The sequence below is a fragment of the Conger conger genome, chromosome 14 (assembly GCF_963514075.1).
Source record: "Conger conger chromosome 14, fConCon1.1, whole genome shotgun sequence".
In the NCBI taxonomy this organism is placed as follows: Eukaryota; Metazoa; Chordata; class Actinopteri; order Anguilliformes; family Congridae; genus Conger; species Conger conger.
Window position 1 is genome coordinate 23,969,569 of NC_083773.1, and position 18,193 is coordinate 23,987,761.

General features: G+C 40.9%; 1 protein-coding gene across 1 annotated transcript in view; it reads right to left on the bottom strand.

The window, feature by feature from the left end:
* Nucleotides 1-6,852, bottom strand: part of LOC133110204 (agrin-like) — a 219,270-nt gene extending 212,418 nt beyond the window's left edge. Inside the window, exons 1-2 of the mRNA XM_061220136.1 lie at nucleotides 6,385-6,852; nucleotides 4,026-4,287 (exon numbers count right to left, since the gene is read on the bottom strand). Coding sequence (XP_061076120.1) covers nucleotides 4,026-4,287; nucleotides 6,385-6,588 — 466 coding nt within the window. The 5' untranslated portion in view covers nucleotides 6,589-6,852. The remainder of the gene's footprint in view (nucleotides 1-4,025; nucleotides 4,288-6,384) is intronic.
* Between the last annotated feature and the right edge of the window lie 11,341 nt (nucleotides 6,853-18,193).

An 18,193-nucleotide genomic window follows, 5' to 3' on the forward strand; every position in this document is an offset into this window, starting at 1 on the left:
GCCCCTAATACAGTCTCCTTCAGCTGCTCCTCACAATGCTGTTGTGTAAACACCAAATAGGATATTGCCCCAAGCCCTATCTGAAACATCTCCATAGTTTCCTACAGAACACATTATTAAAAGGCACCCAAGGCCGCACTATGTGAAGATCACACCGAAGATGGGTGAATGCACCAAGTGTTTCTAATCTAAGTCAGCATTTGATGGGTAATTTGGCATGAGGTTGCCAGGTCTAGCCAAATATATTCCCGGCATGAGGTTTATTGCTTAAAGCACAGGAGGCCGATACACTGATCTAACCAAACAGAAAAACTAGCCTAAGGAAACCATCTCTCACAGAGATATCCAATATTTATTTTCAAGAAGTTTTCAGTTAGAGGTAGTTTCACAATGTGTCCAAATCAAAGGAGTTTATTTTTTTCTTGGTTTATAGTTTTAAAGTTGACAATTGAGCCATTTTACAAGTGATCGTGTGGGCATGTAAATGATGAGTTAGATGAAGTTACAGGCTTAATCAGTGAGTATTGTTAGTTGATAAACCTTTGAATCATTTCCCAGCCCACCGAGTCTGTGACAGACCTGTTTGCAGTGGGAAGTACAGTGCATAGCCTACATAAGTTGGTGGTTGGCTATCATAGCCCAAATGTTATTGTCTGCCTGTTATAAAAAGGCAATTTTTACTCAGTCAAAACTTGAATGGGTCTGAAGATGAGCTTGATAATATCAGCAAATTGTTTTTTTTATTGTCTTGTTGTTTGGTGTATTATTCTGCACTGCAGGCTACAGCCAATTACCGTGTCTTCTAGGATCGTCCTCGACCCATTCCTGATGATGAACAGCAGAAATTGCCTTTACTATCCTAAAGAGGTTTTTAAAATTCAGTACGATAGATCTTTATTCAGTAAAAGAATATTCCCCTTCTCTTTATTCAGAAGAAAAACAGGTTTCAATAAACAACTAATGATGCAAGATCATGACAGCATCGTTTGTTGAGAAAAAGTCTGTTTTGTTTTTTTTACCCAATCCATCCAGCATTTCTTCATCTTTATGATTATTTTTTTTCGAAGTTAAAAAATACAAGATTATCTTGCTACGCATTGTTAAACACCCCTGCATATCTTTCATACATTAATAATAGATATGGCTGGAATTACAATAATTTGTCCGACAAGCTGAAATCCTTCTGGACAAATCTGCAGGCAAATAAATAAATAAATCCCAGCGCAAACTCTGAGTCAGTTCCTAATTGGCTTCCGACAATCCGTCAGCACTGGGCTAATGGACGAACAGTAACAGTACTGTGCACTGCACTTTATCCGTAATTAGAAGAGCAGTAGTTGCTTTCCCACTTGTACATAAAAAAACACTATTGAGTTAGGTTAAAGACGCAGAGCTGGCCAATGACTCCCACGGGAGGTAGTTAATGCAGCATTATTCATAATAGAAATAAAAATAATAAAATAGAATTAAACATTATGTGACTCTTTTTATTTTTCCAGCCTCATTGTTCACATAATTGAGCTACCTACATTAGTGAACAGCAATCAGGCCACTGATCTCTACATCTTTTCAAGCTCTGTTGAATATGAAGTAAAAAACTTCAGTTAATGTGATTCACTCAAAATTGCATTTCATTCCTTGAATTCCAGGCGCAGGATGAAATCCACAGGATACATAGAGGTACCACAGTTCACTTACAGAAGAAAAAGAAAATCCAGAGCTAAGAGAGGTCAACGGTCGACAAAGTGAAGTGAAGTAAACCAACCCAATGGGTGTAGTTCTTCAATACAATGACAGTACAGCTCACCAGATGAACTGTAGAACAAGATGGTGGCAGGCAACATATTCTTATGGGGACACATTGTATAAGCTAGACTGGTTATTCCAAACTGGGTAAAAATCAGAGCACAAAACCAGAATGGACAAGCAAAACCAAAAAACACTGACACTTCAAAATGAGGGGAAAAAGATAACATTTGGATGATAAGTGCTTCGTGCTTGATTCTTGATTCGGTACACAAGCTACAGCCATTAGAATCGCGACCCAAAGACAGAGCAATGAGTTGAAAGGACTGTCAAGCAGCAAAAGCTTGCCGAGCAGCAAAAGACTTGTTTTCACCATGGCGAGAAAATGACTGTGCCAGCAGTACAATTACAGCTTAATGGGAAAATGCTAACAGTTTCCAGTATAGATCTTACGTTCTTTAAAGACATAATTTCATGTCAAAACTATTAACAGTAGCTTGCTTTTTGAATCCCTGTTAAATAGCCTTTTGAGGCATTCACGTTATGTTGCAGATGTTGCATTAAATAGGGCTCCTTGTCTTGATTCAGGATGCGATTTGAAAACTATTTTAAGACTTCACGGTTTTCAGACAGACAAGGCTGTGTCTTCTACAGTATTCATCGGAACAGCCATTTCCTCCTCCTCTCATTTGGCTTCAGCTCTGTGACTCAGATACAGAATGAGAGGGATACAAGACACGTCATGCACCCCTGTGCATCATGGGCACAATAATGAAGAATGTGTATAAGAGACGCATCACTGATGAGTTAAGGCCTCAGAGCCAGAGGTTACTCCTCCACACATGATAAGATTTCTGTAAACCGGATTCAGTTATTCAGAGACTGGAAGCCATTCACACGAGTAACAACTGCAAGAAAGGTTCCTCCCAGACATCATGTAGCCTTTAACAGAGCACAGGGGTGCCACAGATCACAAAGAGAGGCTGAGTCTTATCCACATCCCACAGGCTGCCCCGATGACATTTTTACTTTTCTGTGATGACAAAGTAGCCAAAAAGATTCCTTTGCCTGCTATCAAAGTACCATCTATGCTATAAATAAAAATAAACATAATTACGCTGCATGTTTCAGCGATTTTCCGACAAGTATTTGCTAAAAATGCAGCTTCCTGTTTGTGTGCTGAAATCCTTCATCCATTTCCCTGGCCTTGGGTCAGAGGCCAATCAGTCCTTCACAGGCATAAGCGTGACTGGTAAAGGAAAGCTGACTCTTTTATCTTGTAACACCAATGGTGGAAGAACTCCAAAGGGGAAAGACAGCCAATACCCGCTTGGTATTACTGGAACTGGCATGGAGGCCTGTGGGTAAAAAAACTTAACTAACAGAGCCAGCTTTTTGATCAAATAAACCGGGTGGACCACAAATGATAGCAGTGGCTCAATTCACAGCTTTCAACAGCAGATGTGGAGACAGGCACGAAAACACAAACACCTGCACATACGGAGTACCAGCAGAAAAGGAACAATTTAATTCCATTACCTCTGCACCCAGGAAATTGATTCATTTCCTGACATGACCTTCCCTGACTTTATATACTTTGATTCAATGTGAAATGTTCACTACCAAGATCAAGGGGAATGATCATATTTTTTGTCATCTGGTCAAAACTCAGCTACTCTGGGAACTTCAAGTGACTGGATTTGCATTAACTAATGTTTGTGAAGATTGTTACCGGTTAGGTTGGTGATGATGATTCAATCATCTGTTGACCAATTAGATCCATGACCACCCTGATTTGCATCACTTTCTATATTCTGTTATGCTTCTTTGGATATTGGATATATGTTGCGCTGACTAAAAATAATGTGTCAAAATAAGTGTGGGCTTCATGTAAACCTAGCCAAGTATGTACTTCCACCTGCGTTCCTTATTCCAGGTCAAAGCCTGTGATCACCAATAGTGCACAACCTCCCTCCAATACTTATACTCTCCACACTGCTATCTTTATAAACCAAATTTCAGCGTCTGAAGCAATGGACCAGGTCAGACACCCCTTTTAAACAAAAACCAATTAAAGACTGGCCTGATCTGCATCTTCCGGCATCTTGCATAACAAAAACCACCAAAAAAAAGTCTTCAAACATAAAAGTTTGGCTTTTTTTGTGGTGGGACAGAAGAATGTGTGTGACAAGTGTGTGAAGCAATGAGGAAGAGCTGAAATATTCAGTGATATCGCAAACATTCCCAGCAGCCCTGTGAGTGAGGGACGCCTGGCCCACCTTTCATGCAGTGTTCCACCTTCTCCAGGTTCCTCAGGGTGATCCTCATCAGGCTGGAGTTCAGCATCAGCTCGTTCTTGTGGGCCGGCCACATGTACTCTGGCGCCATCTTGACGAAGAAGATCCGAGTGTCCCCCGTGGACACCTGGTTGTCACAGATCTCCGGTTCCCCAAAACCTCCGATCATCACTTTGTTGCCCCCGTCCAGCAGAACCTCGCCGTTCACCGCGGTTCTGCCCTTGAGGTACCGCCACACTCTCACCTTTCAGGAGACAGAGGGCAAGGAGCCAGTAAGATCCACTGTTCCGGAAAAAAACACGCTACCTCCACAGCCTTTGTGGGGACCTGGTCTTTTCCATGCATTCCACAATAATTCTTCATCTTTCAGTTTGGATGAGTCAAACTGCCTGCTGCTTCCCACTCATATCCAGCTAGTATCTGACAGCAATAGAAAAAATTTTTAAACAGAAAACCTGTTAAGACCTGTCAGCCCTAAGGGACAGGAGCTGCTCTTTGCTCTTTGGAATAAAAATGCAGCTTCAGGACAGATCCTAGCTTGGGTGTACATTTCCCTGATGGCTGCAGATTCTGATCTCAGACTGGGGCATCCCCATACTGTCACTGTCCCTAAGGCAAGCGGTTTTACACACAGTGCTTTATACCCAACCATGTACATGGGGCCTATACATGACAAGCACACTTTCACAATCCCCAGATCAGCCTGGAGTATAAACGCAGAAATCCCAGATCCCAAAAAGTCACAAAGAGGCAAAGTGTGCACTATCAGCATTGCCTGACAAAACCAGGAGAATAACACTGACTGAATTCCTAATAGGGTGTGATTAGCAGAACAACCTGCAGTATCAGTTGTTTATTTTGCAGAGTACCATAGAGTAGGATTACATTTGGACGAGGTGTCTGACGTGCATGACCTGAGAACTCGTGAAGCGAGACTGGGGTGGGGTTACTATGTGGAAATGAAATCCCTTCCTGAAGAACGGATGGATATCACACAGACCTCCTGTCCCTTTTTCCTCTGTAAAGACAGAACCAAGCTGCTTACTCAGTTCAGGCTCAGGTTGGTTTTGTCTTGTGATATGCGGACCTGCATCAATTTAACCTGCTTCAATGTTAAAAGTTGCAGAAATAATACATATTTATTTGGATGGGTTTGGCAGAAGTGTCCTGGCAGTCACTTTGATCTGGGCAGACAGCACGTCAATGTTAGCAGGTCATTATGTGCTGTAAAACCAGCTTTATCCCCATGTCATACTCGCCTGGTATGTTCAACTTCCACTACGGTGGAAAAGGAGTGGTTGACCGAACCAGAGAAATATCAATTCAGTAGCCCTACAACAACTACTGCATGGTTGTACACTCAGTACTGACTGTGCAATCTCACTTAACGAAATGTGGCATAGCAACAAGTGAATCGCGACATGTGGCATTCCTAACGCCTATCAGGGCTCAATATATGGAGTAAAATATAATGTGTGAATGTCGTTCATGCCCAGTGTCCAGTGTCAATGCTTCTGAAAAAAATCTTGTTATCAGTGCTCAGTTATTTTTTAAATTCGGAAGCCCAGTCCAACAGGACAGCACGTCCGCTACTGCTATAGCAACAGAAACGAGTTGCTTTGCACACGAAGATTCCACCTGCACACAAGTCCGCGACTATTATGCGATGTGCCTACGCTATGCTTTACCTCTATTTAGACTTGGCTTTCATGTCGATACATCTGTAGATCATTATTTTCTAGGAATTTGCACCAGCAAAACATAAACCCATACAGACAACGGTAATAGCACAGGATAAAAATGTTTGCTGTTTATGAAGTAGCTACTACCAGTCAGTAACAGTTTGATAATATTTGCAGAATTTTTAAAAACAGTCTTGATTCTAAAATGTGCAACACAAATGATTAACACATCTGGCCGTTATGCTATCCTCAATCTTTATTGTTCAATGATTTTCTGTTTTCTGTCGTTCGTCAGAAGCGTAAACATAGTAGAAAAACTTGCCAACAACTATCAGTGTAGTTTTCAATACATGTATGTTTATATGCGTTACAATGCATGTTTTTTTGTTTAAATGCATTAGCTCATATACAGCACACAGTGGTATACAGCAGTGGAAGGAAGATCGTCGGAACCGTTTTTAGACAGGTGTAGAGCTCCCCTTCACGGATTGGCGATAGTTTTTTTTAAATTGATGCTTGGGAAAAACGTTTAACCTCGATATTTGAAGCCATGCGCACGGAAACGCATGTGCTTCTGCATCAGAATTTCAGGGATACGAAATCGTGTACGGTCATTCAACTCTGTGAACCACTGATGCATTTTCTCACGGTGGTCTTACCTTGCAGGAGTAAGTATTGTGCACGGGGTCCATGTTCATGATTTCTTCCACAGTCCCAGTTAATACTACCTCTGCCGATTCCTCTCGGGTCTTCAGCTCATCCTCGGGACAACTACCATAACAACAACGCTGGTACAATATCCCAAGTACCATCACTACTGCCCACCAGTCCAAGTTTGTGTTCCGATTTTGTCCGGTGCCCATGGTCAAGTAAAAGTAGTCAAACGTCGGATTTTCCTCAGATACCTTCTTAAATCCCAATACTGCACAATTAGAACACAACCACACAAATTACCAGCTTTGTAGACTTTCTCAACTTCCCCGCACACAGCATTGAATCTCGGCAGCAGCTAGCTAAAATGTGCGCATCCGAGTAGCGAACTAGCTACTTTGTTGCAAGAAGCCGGGCAAAGGAGAAAAGCGACAGATTCTTTCCCATAAAGAGAAAGAATGTCCAGCACTGCCAAACCTCTCCCTCTCTTTCACTCGTTTCCCCCTCACAAGAATGACGCTGCTGATTTGCATGTAATCTGAATTACCGATAAGACTAGTAGAGGGCGAAGGAGCTCTCGAAACTGGTGTGAAACGCCACCCTTTGGAGAAACCTCAACACCACAGCACCGTGCGCGGAACATTGGGGATTTTAAAACCAGGCGGAGAAAATTATCAGAGGCATGAAGTAATAATTATCATGTATCTGTACCATTTATTTTCCATGAAACTATATTTTTCTTCCCGACCGGAAACGAGATATTTCAGATGACCTGGAGCGATGTCACATGCTGGTAGCCTACTTTCTTTTGTGTTATTCAGTGTTATATCAATCTAGACGTGTTCTCACGTGCGCATTAGTTGCGTAATCCAAGTGCGCAAGATACTATTTCTTCTTTCTGAAAACTGTACATTCTGCGTATGTCAATCTGGTCTTGGATATATTCGGATATATTGGCAATTAAAATATTATCTTCTTTCCCGACTATTTCATTGTTTCATATTCGTTAGCTATACATGCATTGCATTCAAAACTATTATACGATTTTGACAATAGAAATTATAGGCTACTGTTGGTGTATGATCATTTTAAACAGGTTCTCACCATTGCCTATGCCATTGGAATTTTTTTTGGCGGATAGTAAATGCTTTCACGAACAATTATGAGTATATTTTATATTATTTACGGGGTTCACAATTGTGATAAGCAACTGTATATAGTGTAAGGTAAGTGTATCTTCCCTTGCGAACTTTAGTGACCTACAAGTGCAGTCTGATTCATGTAATGACATCCAGGTGTTTCCTGTGCTTCAATATCCATAGTGGTTTCAAAGAGGCGTTGTCATTTTAGTGGGAGGTTGGGAACTATAACTGGCAGTATTTGGGAATATTGCATGTTACATAAAGTAAGCTATCAATTACCATTTCTATAAGATTTAATGTAAAATAATGTATTTAATGAAGTATAGGTTATAATGTTCTAATAAAATGGAATTATTAGATGCATAAAACAGATGTTGCCTAGGCAAATAACCCAAAGTCCAGTAAATCAGACAAGCCTACAGTATTTTAGAATCCCTATACTGTAGAGACATGAAGTCAACTGAAGCTTTTGAGCACCTCATTAATATTAACAAGTCTCTTAGGTTGGTGTTGATAATTCTGCACAATAAAATGTTTTCAAAATCTCAATCATGGGGATATTCAGTGATAGTACAGGGAAGATTGGGATCTATTTAGGTGGAACTAAATGGAGAAAAGTTTCTTTGGAAACAGTGATATGATGGTGTACATACTCCTACTCGCCCCATTTATATCTGTAGCATTCTCACAGCTAAAAAGTGTCTTGTTTCAATACAAATTTTTTATTCTCATCTATATCAGCTTTCCTTTGTATTCATGCTATGCAGTAGTGTCACTTGTGTTGTACCAAATGTGTGTCTTTGTCCTTTAATGTGTGAATGTTGATCACAAACTATCCATGCCTTTCCCTGTTTGGACCGGCATTTCTCACATAACACCAGTGTCTTTGAAACGCATGGGTTATCTGGGATATTTCTTAGAAAATATCAGCTAAGGAACCCACAGGGGTTGCAGCTTTATACTTGAGCAAACCCAGCATTGTTTAGTCTGTTCAAGTGGACAGTTTGACTTTATGTATGCAGCTCAGCAGCATGATTGATGCTCTTTAAAATTTCTCTTGAATTGTGTCCAGGATCCATTGTCAACTAGTCAACATTATCATTTTCTGTGGGACGTTTCATTTTGAATGACCCTGCTATAATGAATCATCTTGTAATGCAAAAAAATCACAAGCATTATCTTCTGTGTTGCTTCACTGTTTTTTTCTTTTTTTTCTGCTGGTGCTGTAGTCTATCCACTTAAGAGGTTTGACGCATTGTGTGTTCAGAGATGCTCTTCTGCATACCATTGTTGTAATGCGTGGTTATCTGCATTACTGTCACCTTCCAGTCAGCTTCGACCAGCCTGTCCCTTCTCCTCTGACCTCTCTCATTAACAGTGCATTTCTGCCCGCATAACTGCTGCTCACTGGATGTTTTTCATGTTTTTCACACCACTCTCTGCACTCTAGATATTGTCTGTGTAAATCCCAGAGTTTCTTAGATATTCACACCACCCTATCTGGCACCAACAATCATTCCACGGTCAGAGTCACTGAGATCATATTTCTTCCCCATTCTGACATTTGGTCTGAAAAACAGCTGAACATCTTGACCACATCTGCATGCTTTTATGTATTTAGTTGCTGCCACATGATTGGCTAATAAAATATTTTCATTAGCATGCAGGTGTACAGGTCTGCCTAACAAAGTGCTCAGTGAGTGTAGTTGAACCTCATAAATCAATAAACATCATTCATTGCCTTTAACAGTCATAATGTAACATTACTGGACCATACACGAAAGAACTGGAAGAGAAAAATGGAGATGAGCAACAGATTCTTTCCCATAAAGAGAAAGAATTTCCCGCACTAGAGATGGAGGGAGAGTGCTGGCAGCCACAGCTTGGAGAGGACTCTGGGAAACATGGTCCTGGAGAGGATATGTTCTTCACTGAGGAGATTGCATAATAAAGTACGGGTCTGGATTAAATCAATGATCAAACATAGTGAAGTGTGCAGTCCTCTGAGTCCTGCATGTGTCTGCATGTCTGGTGAAGTAGGATCGCTTGTGGGGGAAAAAAAGATGAAATTTAAGTGTCTTACAGACGTCAGAAACACTGGAGCTGAAGGTATCAGCGGTATGAGTAGAGAGAGGGTGGAAGATATAATCAAGAGCTCCTTAAAATAAATGAGAAACCACAGCAGTAGAGGTAGTCCTATTCAGAGGCATTGAGATCAGAAAAGGCATCCTGAGGGTCGTGTTTGAGATAAATTACTAGGTGGATACAACTGATGGCAAGAAGTCAAGTAGTAGCAGAAATAGTAGTGTCAGTAGTAATAATAGTTGCTGCAGTAGCAATAGGAGCAATATTAGTAGCGTTAGTAGTAATAACAGTTGCTGCAGTAGCAATAGGAGCAATATTATTAGCTATAATAGCAGCAATAGTATAAAGAGTAGTGGCAGCTTTAGCAATAGCCATTGTAGGAGTGGAGGGAGCAAGGGCAGTGGGGGCTGAACAGTAGCAGTAGTTTGACAATTGAAAATGGCAGTGAACATGGGGAGAGAATCAATTGATCAATACACTATGTTTTATTTATAAAGTGCATTTCACAAAGGACTGGTCACAATACGCTTCATTGTCCACCCTGACCAAAACCCCCGCAGACAGCAGGCTCAGGAGTGGGGCGGGATTCAGAGCAGGTTCCCGTCAGTGGAAGCGGGAGACAACACAGTTAGCAAAGAGCTATGGCTGCAAGGCCAAAATACAGAGTGGATACTGCAAGATTTGGCCCTGCCAAGAGTGTCTCTCCTCCCCGACATTGAGTCATGATGTGACCACTTTTCTACCCATAAAAGATCATCGTTTTGTACTTGTAATTAATGATGCGGAGCCTGTGGAGCTAGTTTGGGCAGACAATTTGAGAATTCCGCCCCTCACATGATGCTTACACCTGATTGGAGGGGCTATATAAAGTACCAACCTTATCTATTTAGGCCCTTGCTCATTTTGCACACTCTGCCATGCTCTGCTGCCTGCTAGCTGTTGACGCATCTGCTCTGATGCAATCATACAAAGCTGCCCTGCTGCCTGGTTCTTTCAGCATGCTAAAGCCATTGCGTTGCCTGCCTATTTCTGCTGCACTGTCTGTTTTGGAATGCTGCCATTGCCCATATTGCATGCTATTACCACTTTTGCTAGCTACTTTTGCTTGAATTATCCTGCTATTTCTAATTCATGCCTTCAAAATGTTTGTTTCTCAAGTTCCCCATGGGGGGTGGGATTTGTAGCCACTCCTTGTTTGGGCAGAACTGACGCCTAAGTTTCCATTTAGATGAGACCTCAATAAATATTGCTTAATTCACTGTGAGTTGTCTGACTGAACTAACATAAAACAAACTTTAATTTCTGCCCCATTAATCAGCATCATATCAACCTTACATCAAAATGTTTGGTGGGCTATGGCATCATACTGTAACTACAAGGACAAAGACAGAGAATCTGCACAGACATGAGAAAGGCATGAAACCTACCCAGTGTTCTGGAACTAAGAAGTGTGAGAAACAGGGCAACAAAGGTTGAGCAGAGCAAAGGTCAGAGATGGGGAGCAATTTCTCTCAAACTGCAGCTGTCTGCCGGCTTTGAGCGAGGGAGGTAAAGGTGAGGTGAAAATGAAAGCTTGCGAAAGAGGGAGAAAATGAGTGGTAGCTCAAAAGGTCATATAGCTGGATATTGAAGTCAGAGAGCAGAGAATCCAGAAAACTCTTGTAAAGGAGGAATGATTGTAGAAATAATGCTAATGAAGTTCGTACACAGACCAGGGGGACTACAAAACACAACAATACAGAGTCTAGCTGTGGAGACAATGCATATGAGATACAATTTAATGATGAACTGTTAAAGGATAATAGAGTAGGAGAGATAGGGTGATGTCCTTAGTAAGGCAGGGATGGGATATTGTTGCACATCTGTGGATGCAGAGGCAAGTTTAATCCTGCCCACAGCCCGTCTCAATGGACTGCAACAGAACAACATGTCCAATGTTGGGTAATGATGTATTACTGCCTCTCACACACCTACTAACACTCAGTAATTGCTGGTCCTCCATCTTAGCTTTTCATCTCAATCAGTTACTTTCCCGGTTTCAATCTATAGATAGAGTAGAAGATACTGACAATGTAGTCATTGCAATTTTGTGGATTGTGTGAGCATTGTGACTATGTGTTTGAAAATAAAAATATATTTTTATTACTGTATTAGCCATATTTAAGATGAATTATTGTTATAGAGTGTCATACAGTAAGTAACATGTGATTTGAAGTCATAGACACATTAGGTATTTTTTCATTGTTAGGTGTAGCTTCTCCATTGTATTGTCCTCGGTCAGTAGAAACCATATCTGAACCATATTCAGAGTGTTGGGAACAGAAGATACACCCTTTGGCTCAGCCTTAGATTACAGGGTTTGAAGGTGAAAGGAAATGACTGCACTTTTTTGAATATTTCTCAGGAAAAGCGTAATCCTTGCTTGTGTTCTGTATCATTATAAACATTACACTTCCCACACAGAAAAGTGTTCCAGAACAGGTAAGCTGCAATCTTTTTAACAAGCGGTTTCACAATAACTTCCTTTTGTTGATCAATAAAATAACATATGTGTTAATAATAGTGACAATGACCTGTAAAATTTCTTCATTTCTAGTATAGAAAAATGAAATAGATCAGTCTGAAATAGACAAACAAACCAGTGACCAATTCCTGAGTGTACACCAAATAAAAATGTCTCTGGTGTTCAAAATAAACTATTTGAAATGCAATACATATTCAGATATAAAATGAAGCAGTGGGTTTTTGTGTTACATACACTACATACTCTACATGCAGTAGAAATACATACATTATAGATTCATTTTTAATACATCCATACAGTAATCTGTCCCACCACAACTTTGCGTATCATTGATTCTCCAGATAAACATATCACAGTTTGTGCTATTCCTGTTGCTATATGTATACAGCTGTGTGCAGCAGCTGCACTGGGGCACTGATACTCTAGGTCGTATAAGGATAAAAAGGTTGCTGCACTAATTTCAGCTTGTAATGAGTTTCACAGACTGTGATTTTAAGGTATTGAAAAAAACTTGGTCTCTTTCTTCTGCGAGAGTGAGGTAGAGCAGGGCCCGAGGGCCATGTGTTAAAAATGGTTGAGAGGGGTGGGACGAGATGCTTTTAACAGACGTGAGCTGGCTCTCGGGAGAGTGGAGCTCATCCTATCTCTGTTATGGCCCAAGTTTCACACCCGCACTCCTTCCTCTCTGTACTCACACACTACAGGAACACAACGCCTTCACAGGCTGACCGAAGCAGACACACACCTTTTAATACGTCCTTTAATACTGCTGCTGGCACAGTTGCCTTCTTTTAAGAATTATATATATTTTTTCCCCCCTTAATATTATCCACAGGCAAGGAAAACAAAAGAATAGCCTAACATAGTTCATGTTTTATTTACGAATCCTCTCAATGTGGCCATCTCCCAGCGGAGGAAACTTTTTCACTCCAAAAATACCTTTAACACAGACACAAAACATACCTTTTTTTTTTGCTTGACTTATGCACATGCTGTCATGATTCAAATAACTAACCAAAATGATGTAGCTTTCCAGGTACATAGTACATTAGCTAGGCTTGAAGATATTCTGCCCAAATGCCACTGTAAGGAAGATAGATTATAAACTGTCACTGGAATGTGACACTTTCATTAGAAACAAAGTACAACAATCACAGCGAAAGATACCTGATCTGCCATCAGACTTGTCCTTTTGAGACCTCTTTGTGCATTAGCATGCTGCCACCAGTAGAATGTCAACACTAGAACGCTATGCTCCGTAATTGGGACCTGTTATTACTGTACAATAATCTTCCAATTTAATTCCCTGCCAGTTGCACAAAGCTCTCATATTATTCCACTCTACACTCGCCTGGTTTTGGACAAAGAGAGCAGGGTAGAGATTTAGCTAAAGAGTGCAAATGGAAGCTACTGTTTATGGTTTCTATTATTTGCTAAATAAAGAGCCCCAGCCCATAAAAACAAAACACAGCCAAACAAATGTAAAAGGTTCTTTAGTGAATTTGAAAACGAGCTATACTGGATGCAGCAAAGTGATTTTACGCTAGCTATTTGTGTCTCAGTTGAGTGTTTCATTAAACCCCTGGGGTACTGCTTCACCCCTGGGATAATGCTTCACCCCCTCTGCCCCTAAAGCCAGCCTTGGTGGACACACACTCTATTCTGAAATGACTTAATCTCACTGGAAGGCTTCTTGGCATGTGTGTGTATCTAGGCCTGGCATCTTTCCTCCTTTCCCACTAGTGATGGCTAATAAGGTACAGGCACTGTCCCACTCCCATTCCTCTTTTGGGTGGTTTTTACATGATTAAAAAGCACAAGCCCATACTCAAACTAGCATTCAGTTTGGACAATAATCATTTTGAAGTTCTCTTGGTCCCCAATATCTTGTTCTCAGACAGCCCTTGACTGGTTTCCATGGTGTCCTTGTGCTGCTGCAACAGCTTGATAAGGAAACAAAGGCTATCGTGATGTAGCAGTGATTTTTCAAACACGTCTTTGACAACTCAATTGTGAGGGGCTCAGCACTGTGACAGCACCGGTCACATGTCGTTTGAGTTCCCCAGCATTTGTATTTCCTCTTCATATTTTGTAGGTTTGTGTTTTCTTCAACCTAAAGGGCCATGCAACCATTCCCAAAACCACAGCAAAAATGCAAACACATTCACCACACTTCAAGTTGTACATTCACCACACATTGCAAGTTGTAATTAAGCATTCCAACATGGTGTGAGAAACTAGGAAAAATTCTAATAAAAATTAAAAACAAACTTTTGTCATTCTGCCCAGTTCTGTTGTTGTGGAGCAGACGAGCTAGTGGCGCTAGTCTAGGGCTTCAGATCTGACAGCAATAAAAGGAAATAAGTCACCATTAAAGGTTGTTGCCAAGGTGACTTGGTTTAAATCAAACTGAGGCTTCATTGCACTGGGCCAACAGCACGTAAGAACACATTTCACATTTCACAGTGAGTTACAATAGCTATGCTTGTAATAAATCACATCAATCTGAAGACCAATGGTCTTCCCATCCATAACTACTACCAATACATTAATAGTTTGGTTTTACATGCTAGGGGATGCCAGATGTTTTTTCTGATTAATGTTGTCAAGCCCCTACAAGAGACACTCATTGTGTTATGTATGTGACAAAGAAGCACAAATCCTATATACTGTACTGTATATGTGTGTGCATTTTGTCATCCAAAAACATAAAACTAGCAAAAGAGCGAAATGTTTTTTGTGTAGTGAGTGAATGCCCATTTATTTGTCTCCTACTGTCACCTACCTAACCTGGCAATTTCATGTCACTTTAAGATTGACGCTACCAGATGCGATTGCAAAGTGCTTCATTTGACACGAGCTGTGACATCTCTAAGTACCATAGAGCTTTGATATGTGCTGGTCTGAGATGAATTGAGAAAAGGCAGGCAGATATTGCTTCTGTCATGTGCTGGATGGGGATCTGGTGAAAAAGATATAGCCCTTATCTCCTACTCAGAAGATGGGGCATAAATGTAGGGTTGTAGAACTGTTCAGAGTGTGGTGGAGAGATGGTGGAAGTGCTCACAATCATCACACGTCAGACTGAAGCTCTATAATACGCCACTCTCGCTTCGGTAGGACAAAGCACAACAGCTGGTTTGTACTTTGTGAACTGTGAGTGGGTTGTGTCAAATTAAAATCTCATCTAAGAAGTTAATCTTGTTTCATGCATACCAGAAGTGGGCAAACATGGTAATCTTCATGGTAACGAACTGTGCCTACCGAAAGGCTTGTTTGAACAGAATGCTATTATGTGTCAACATAAATAATTAGCAACTTGTGTTGACTTGCATACTTCTGTAAGTAGTCCATGGTGGCTAGAATCAGCAAGCCACATTATTTTCGTTTTCTGCTCTTGTCTCTGTTACAGAAACCAGATTTTTTAAAATGTGTGTTACGTTAGAAAGTAAATCAATTTGTTAACAATCAAGGCATCAATTATGAAAAAATAGCATATTAAAATCCGTTCATATTCATGTATATGCACTATTGGCAATTGTTTGCACCAAAGTCAAAACGAAATAGCTGTAAACTAATTGTGATCATTACTCATTGATAGTTTTTTCTACTACGTCCTAACTCATCTCAATACACTGCAATTCACAAAATATTTAAATATTTAAATTATTTAATGTGCTTATGCTTCTTATAATAGTACAACAGACACATAGCGACATGCGTTTCACCCTATCATCTGGTGCGATGTCATACAAACATGAACGTCTTAGCCAACATCCCTGGGATATTTTAATTGAGTGAAATGTTTTGGGGAGCCAGAACTTAAGCCTCCACCTCTTTTATGGATGGACATTAATTTAGAGGGAACTATGGCAGCAGGTGCACATGGAAAATTAGAAAACAATTCCAAGTCCATGGTGACTACTCAAGACCTTCGCAGCATCACATTTTTAATTTGCATTCCAAACATCTCTATTCACAGATTGTGTTTCTGCACAGACAGGAGCAGAGGGCCTGAAGATGTTGTGGAGGCTATGGCCTTTTAAGCCACTCTGAGTAATGAATACTGATCTGCCAACTGAAGAGTGCATCTGTTATGATTTTTTATTACACTTTGAATGTTTGGACTGGTGTAATGGATTGGTCACCTGCCCAGGCTGTATTCCTGCCTTTCACCCGATATCACCCCTTATTTTTTAGAAATACATAGTTTTCTTTGACAGCTCTAAAGACGGCAAAGCATTTAAGTGCTCGGTTTGAAAAGATTCATCTCCCTGTGTAGTGTCTTAGACAGTGACAAGAGCGGTGGACTTCAGCCAGCTCCACAGCACACTGCCTGCCCTGTGGTGGATATCTGCCGGAGCTGATCAATGGCAGCCTTGATTAATCCCTGGTGATTATTTTTTACCAGGGGGGTGCTGGTTTGAATGTCAAACAAGGCACTGATTTGTGCAAGACTTTCTTCCCTGAATGATCTCAGTGAAGAGCCAGCTCCATATATGGAAGAGAGTACTATTTAATCTCCTGAATTTGTGTTGTTTTTTGAATGGGGGATGAGGACTGATTTAACGTGGAATTCCTGGATTCAGAGGCAAGTCAGCAGAAATTATCCCGAAAACCATCATCTGTTTCCAGTGAGGGGTCGTTTTTAACCAGGGCTGCTGATTTCTCCAGGTGGAATTCCATTACCGTGCTGTCATTGTAAAACTGGTGCCGGAACTCGTTTCGCTCAGAGAATATGATTCATGTCATTCCATCTCTGCCAGCAAGCAGATGGAAAACACTCAAAGACTTCACCTTTTCACCCGCTCCACTCCATCTTATTTTAGGGAATGGTTTGCTTCCCTTGGAGAAGAAGAAGAGAAGAAGAGTGCACGCGGAACGTGTAAACTCCAGGCTCCTCCTCCTCAGCAGAGTGAACGGAGAAGGCTTGGCGTTTGATGAAGGTTCCTCAGCCAGTCAGGGCTTGTCAGGAGCAGGCCTCTGCCCAAGGCCTTGCAATTGTTCCCAGGACAAATCTTCCGTGCGCTGAGAAAACGACGCCTGCAGCCCTGTTCGTGTCTCATTGGAGAAACAGGCCTGCCTGGATCAGGGGCCTCTGCAGCATCCTGGGGCTCTGGGCACAGCAGCATTTTTCTTACCTTTCCTTCTCATTACCCAGCCACATCTGCTGGGATGGAATTTCCTATCCACACCCTGAAAGAAGGGCCATTTTCACTTAGTCCATAATGACAGCATTCCTTCAGGAAACATGGAAAATGTGGTGTTGGCCAAATCAGTGCTATACTGCAGTAATATCATAATTGACTCTCCATTGGCACTAGAAATGAGCTGAGGTGACTTGCCCACTGTGGCTTATTGTCCGTCTTGCTCTTAACCCTATCCACTCTGCCCCCTTGTGGTTGAGTTGTCGATGTCTCAAATGATTGTTGCGTTCATATTTATACATACAAAATTCTGCGACGCAATAAAACCACTAAATGGCGATGCCAGATTAAAAAGACTCTCCGCAAGCCAGAACAGCAGTTTAGATTCATTACTTATTATTTATTTACAATGCAGCATGGTTATGAAGCTACAACTGTTTTCTGACTAATGTTGAAGTTTATTTCGTAATCCGATTTAAACTGGCTATAGATGTAAACCTGTAATTATACTGGCTAATGGGGCTCTGGTCAACCGAATTTTGAAAAAAAGTTCCATAAATGTAAATGTAATGCAGATTTGTTAGAAAAGGTTAGGTTGAGTTTTTTTAACACTTTGAAGAGCTTTATAAAAACATACTCCAGTATAAGTGAATAAAACACACGTGAAGGTTCATTTTCTTTACATTGAACCTGTTTTTGTCCATGTGCCTGGACAAAATGGAATGCAGATGTTTTGTATTTGGAGAGGTTTGGGGACACTTGAGGACATCTGGGTGCAGTTTTGGGAAAACTCATGTGGAATTTGAATGCCTGTCGATGTCTTTACCATATTCTCCGGGACTGTCCCGGATTTTTCGTTGTCTGTCCTGGAAAAAATAATGAAACGAAATGTCCCGGGTATCTAAGTATTTTTGAGTCT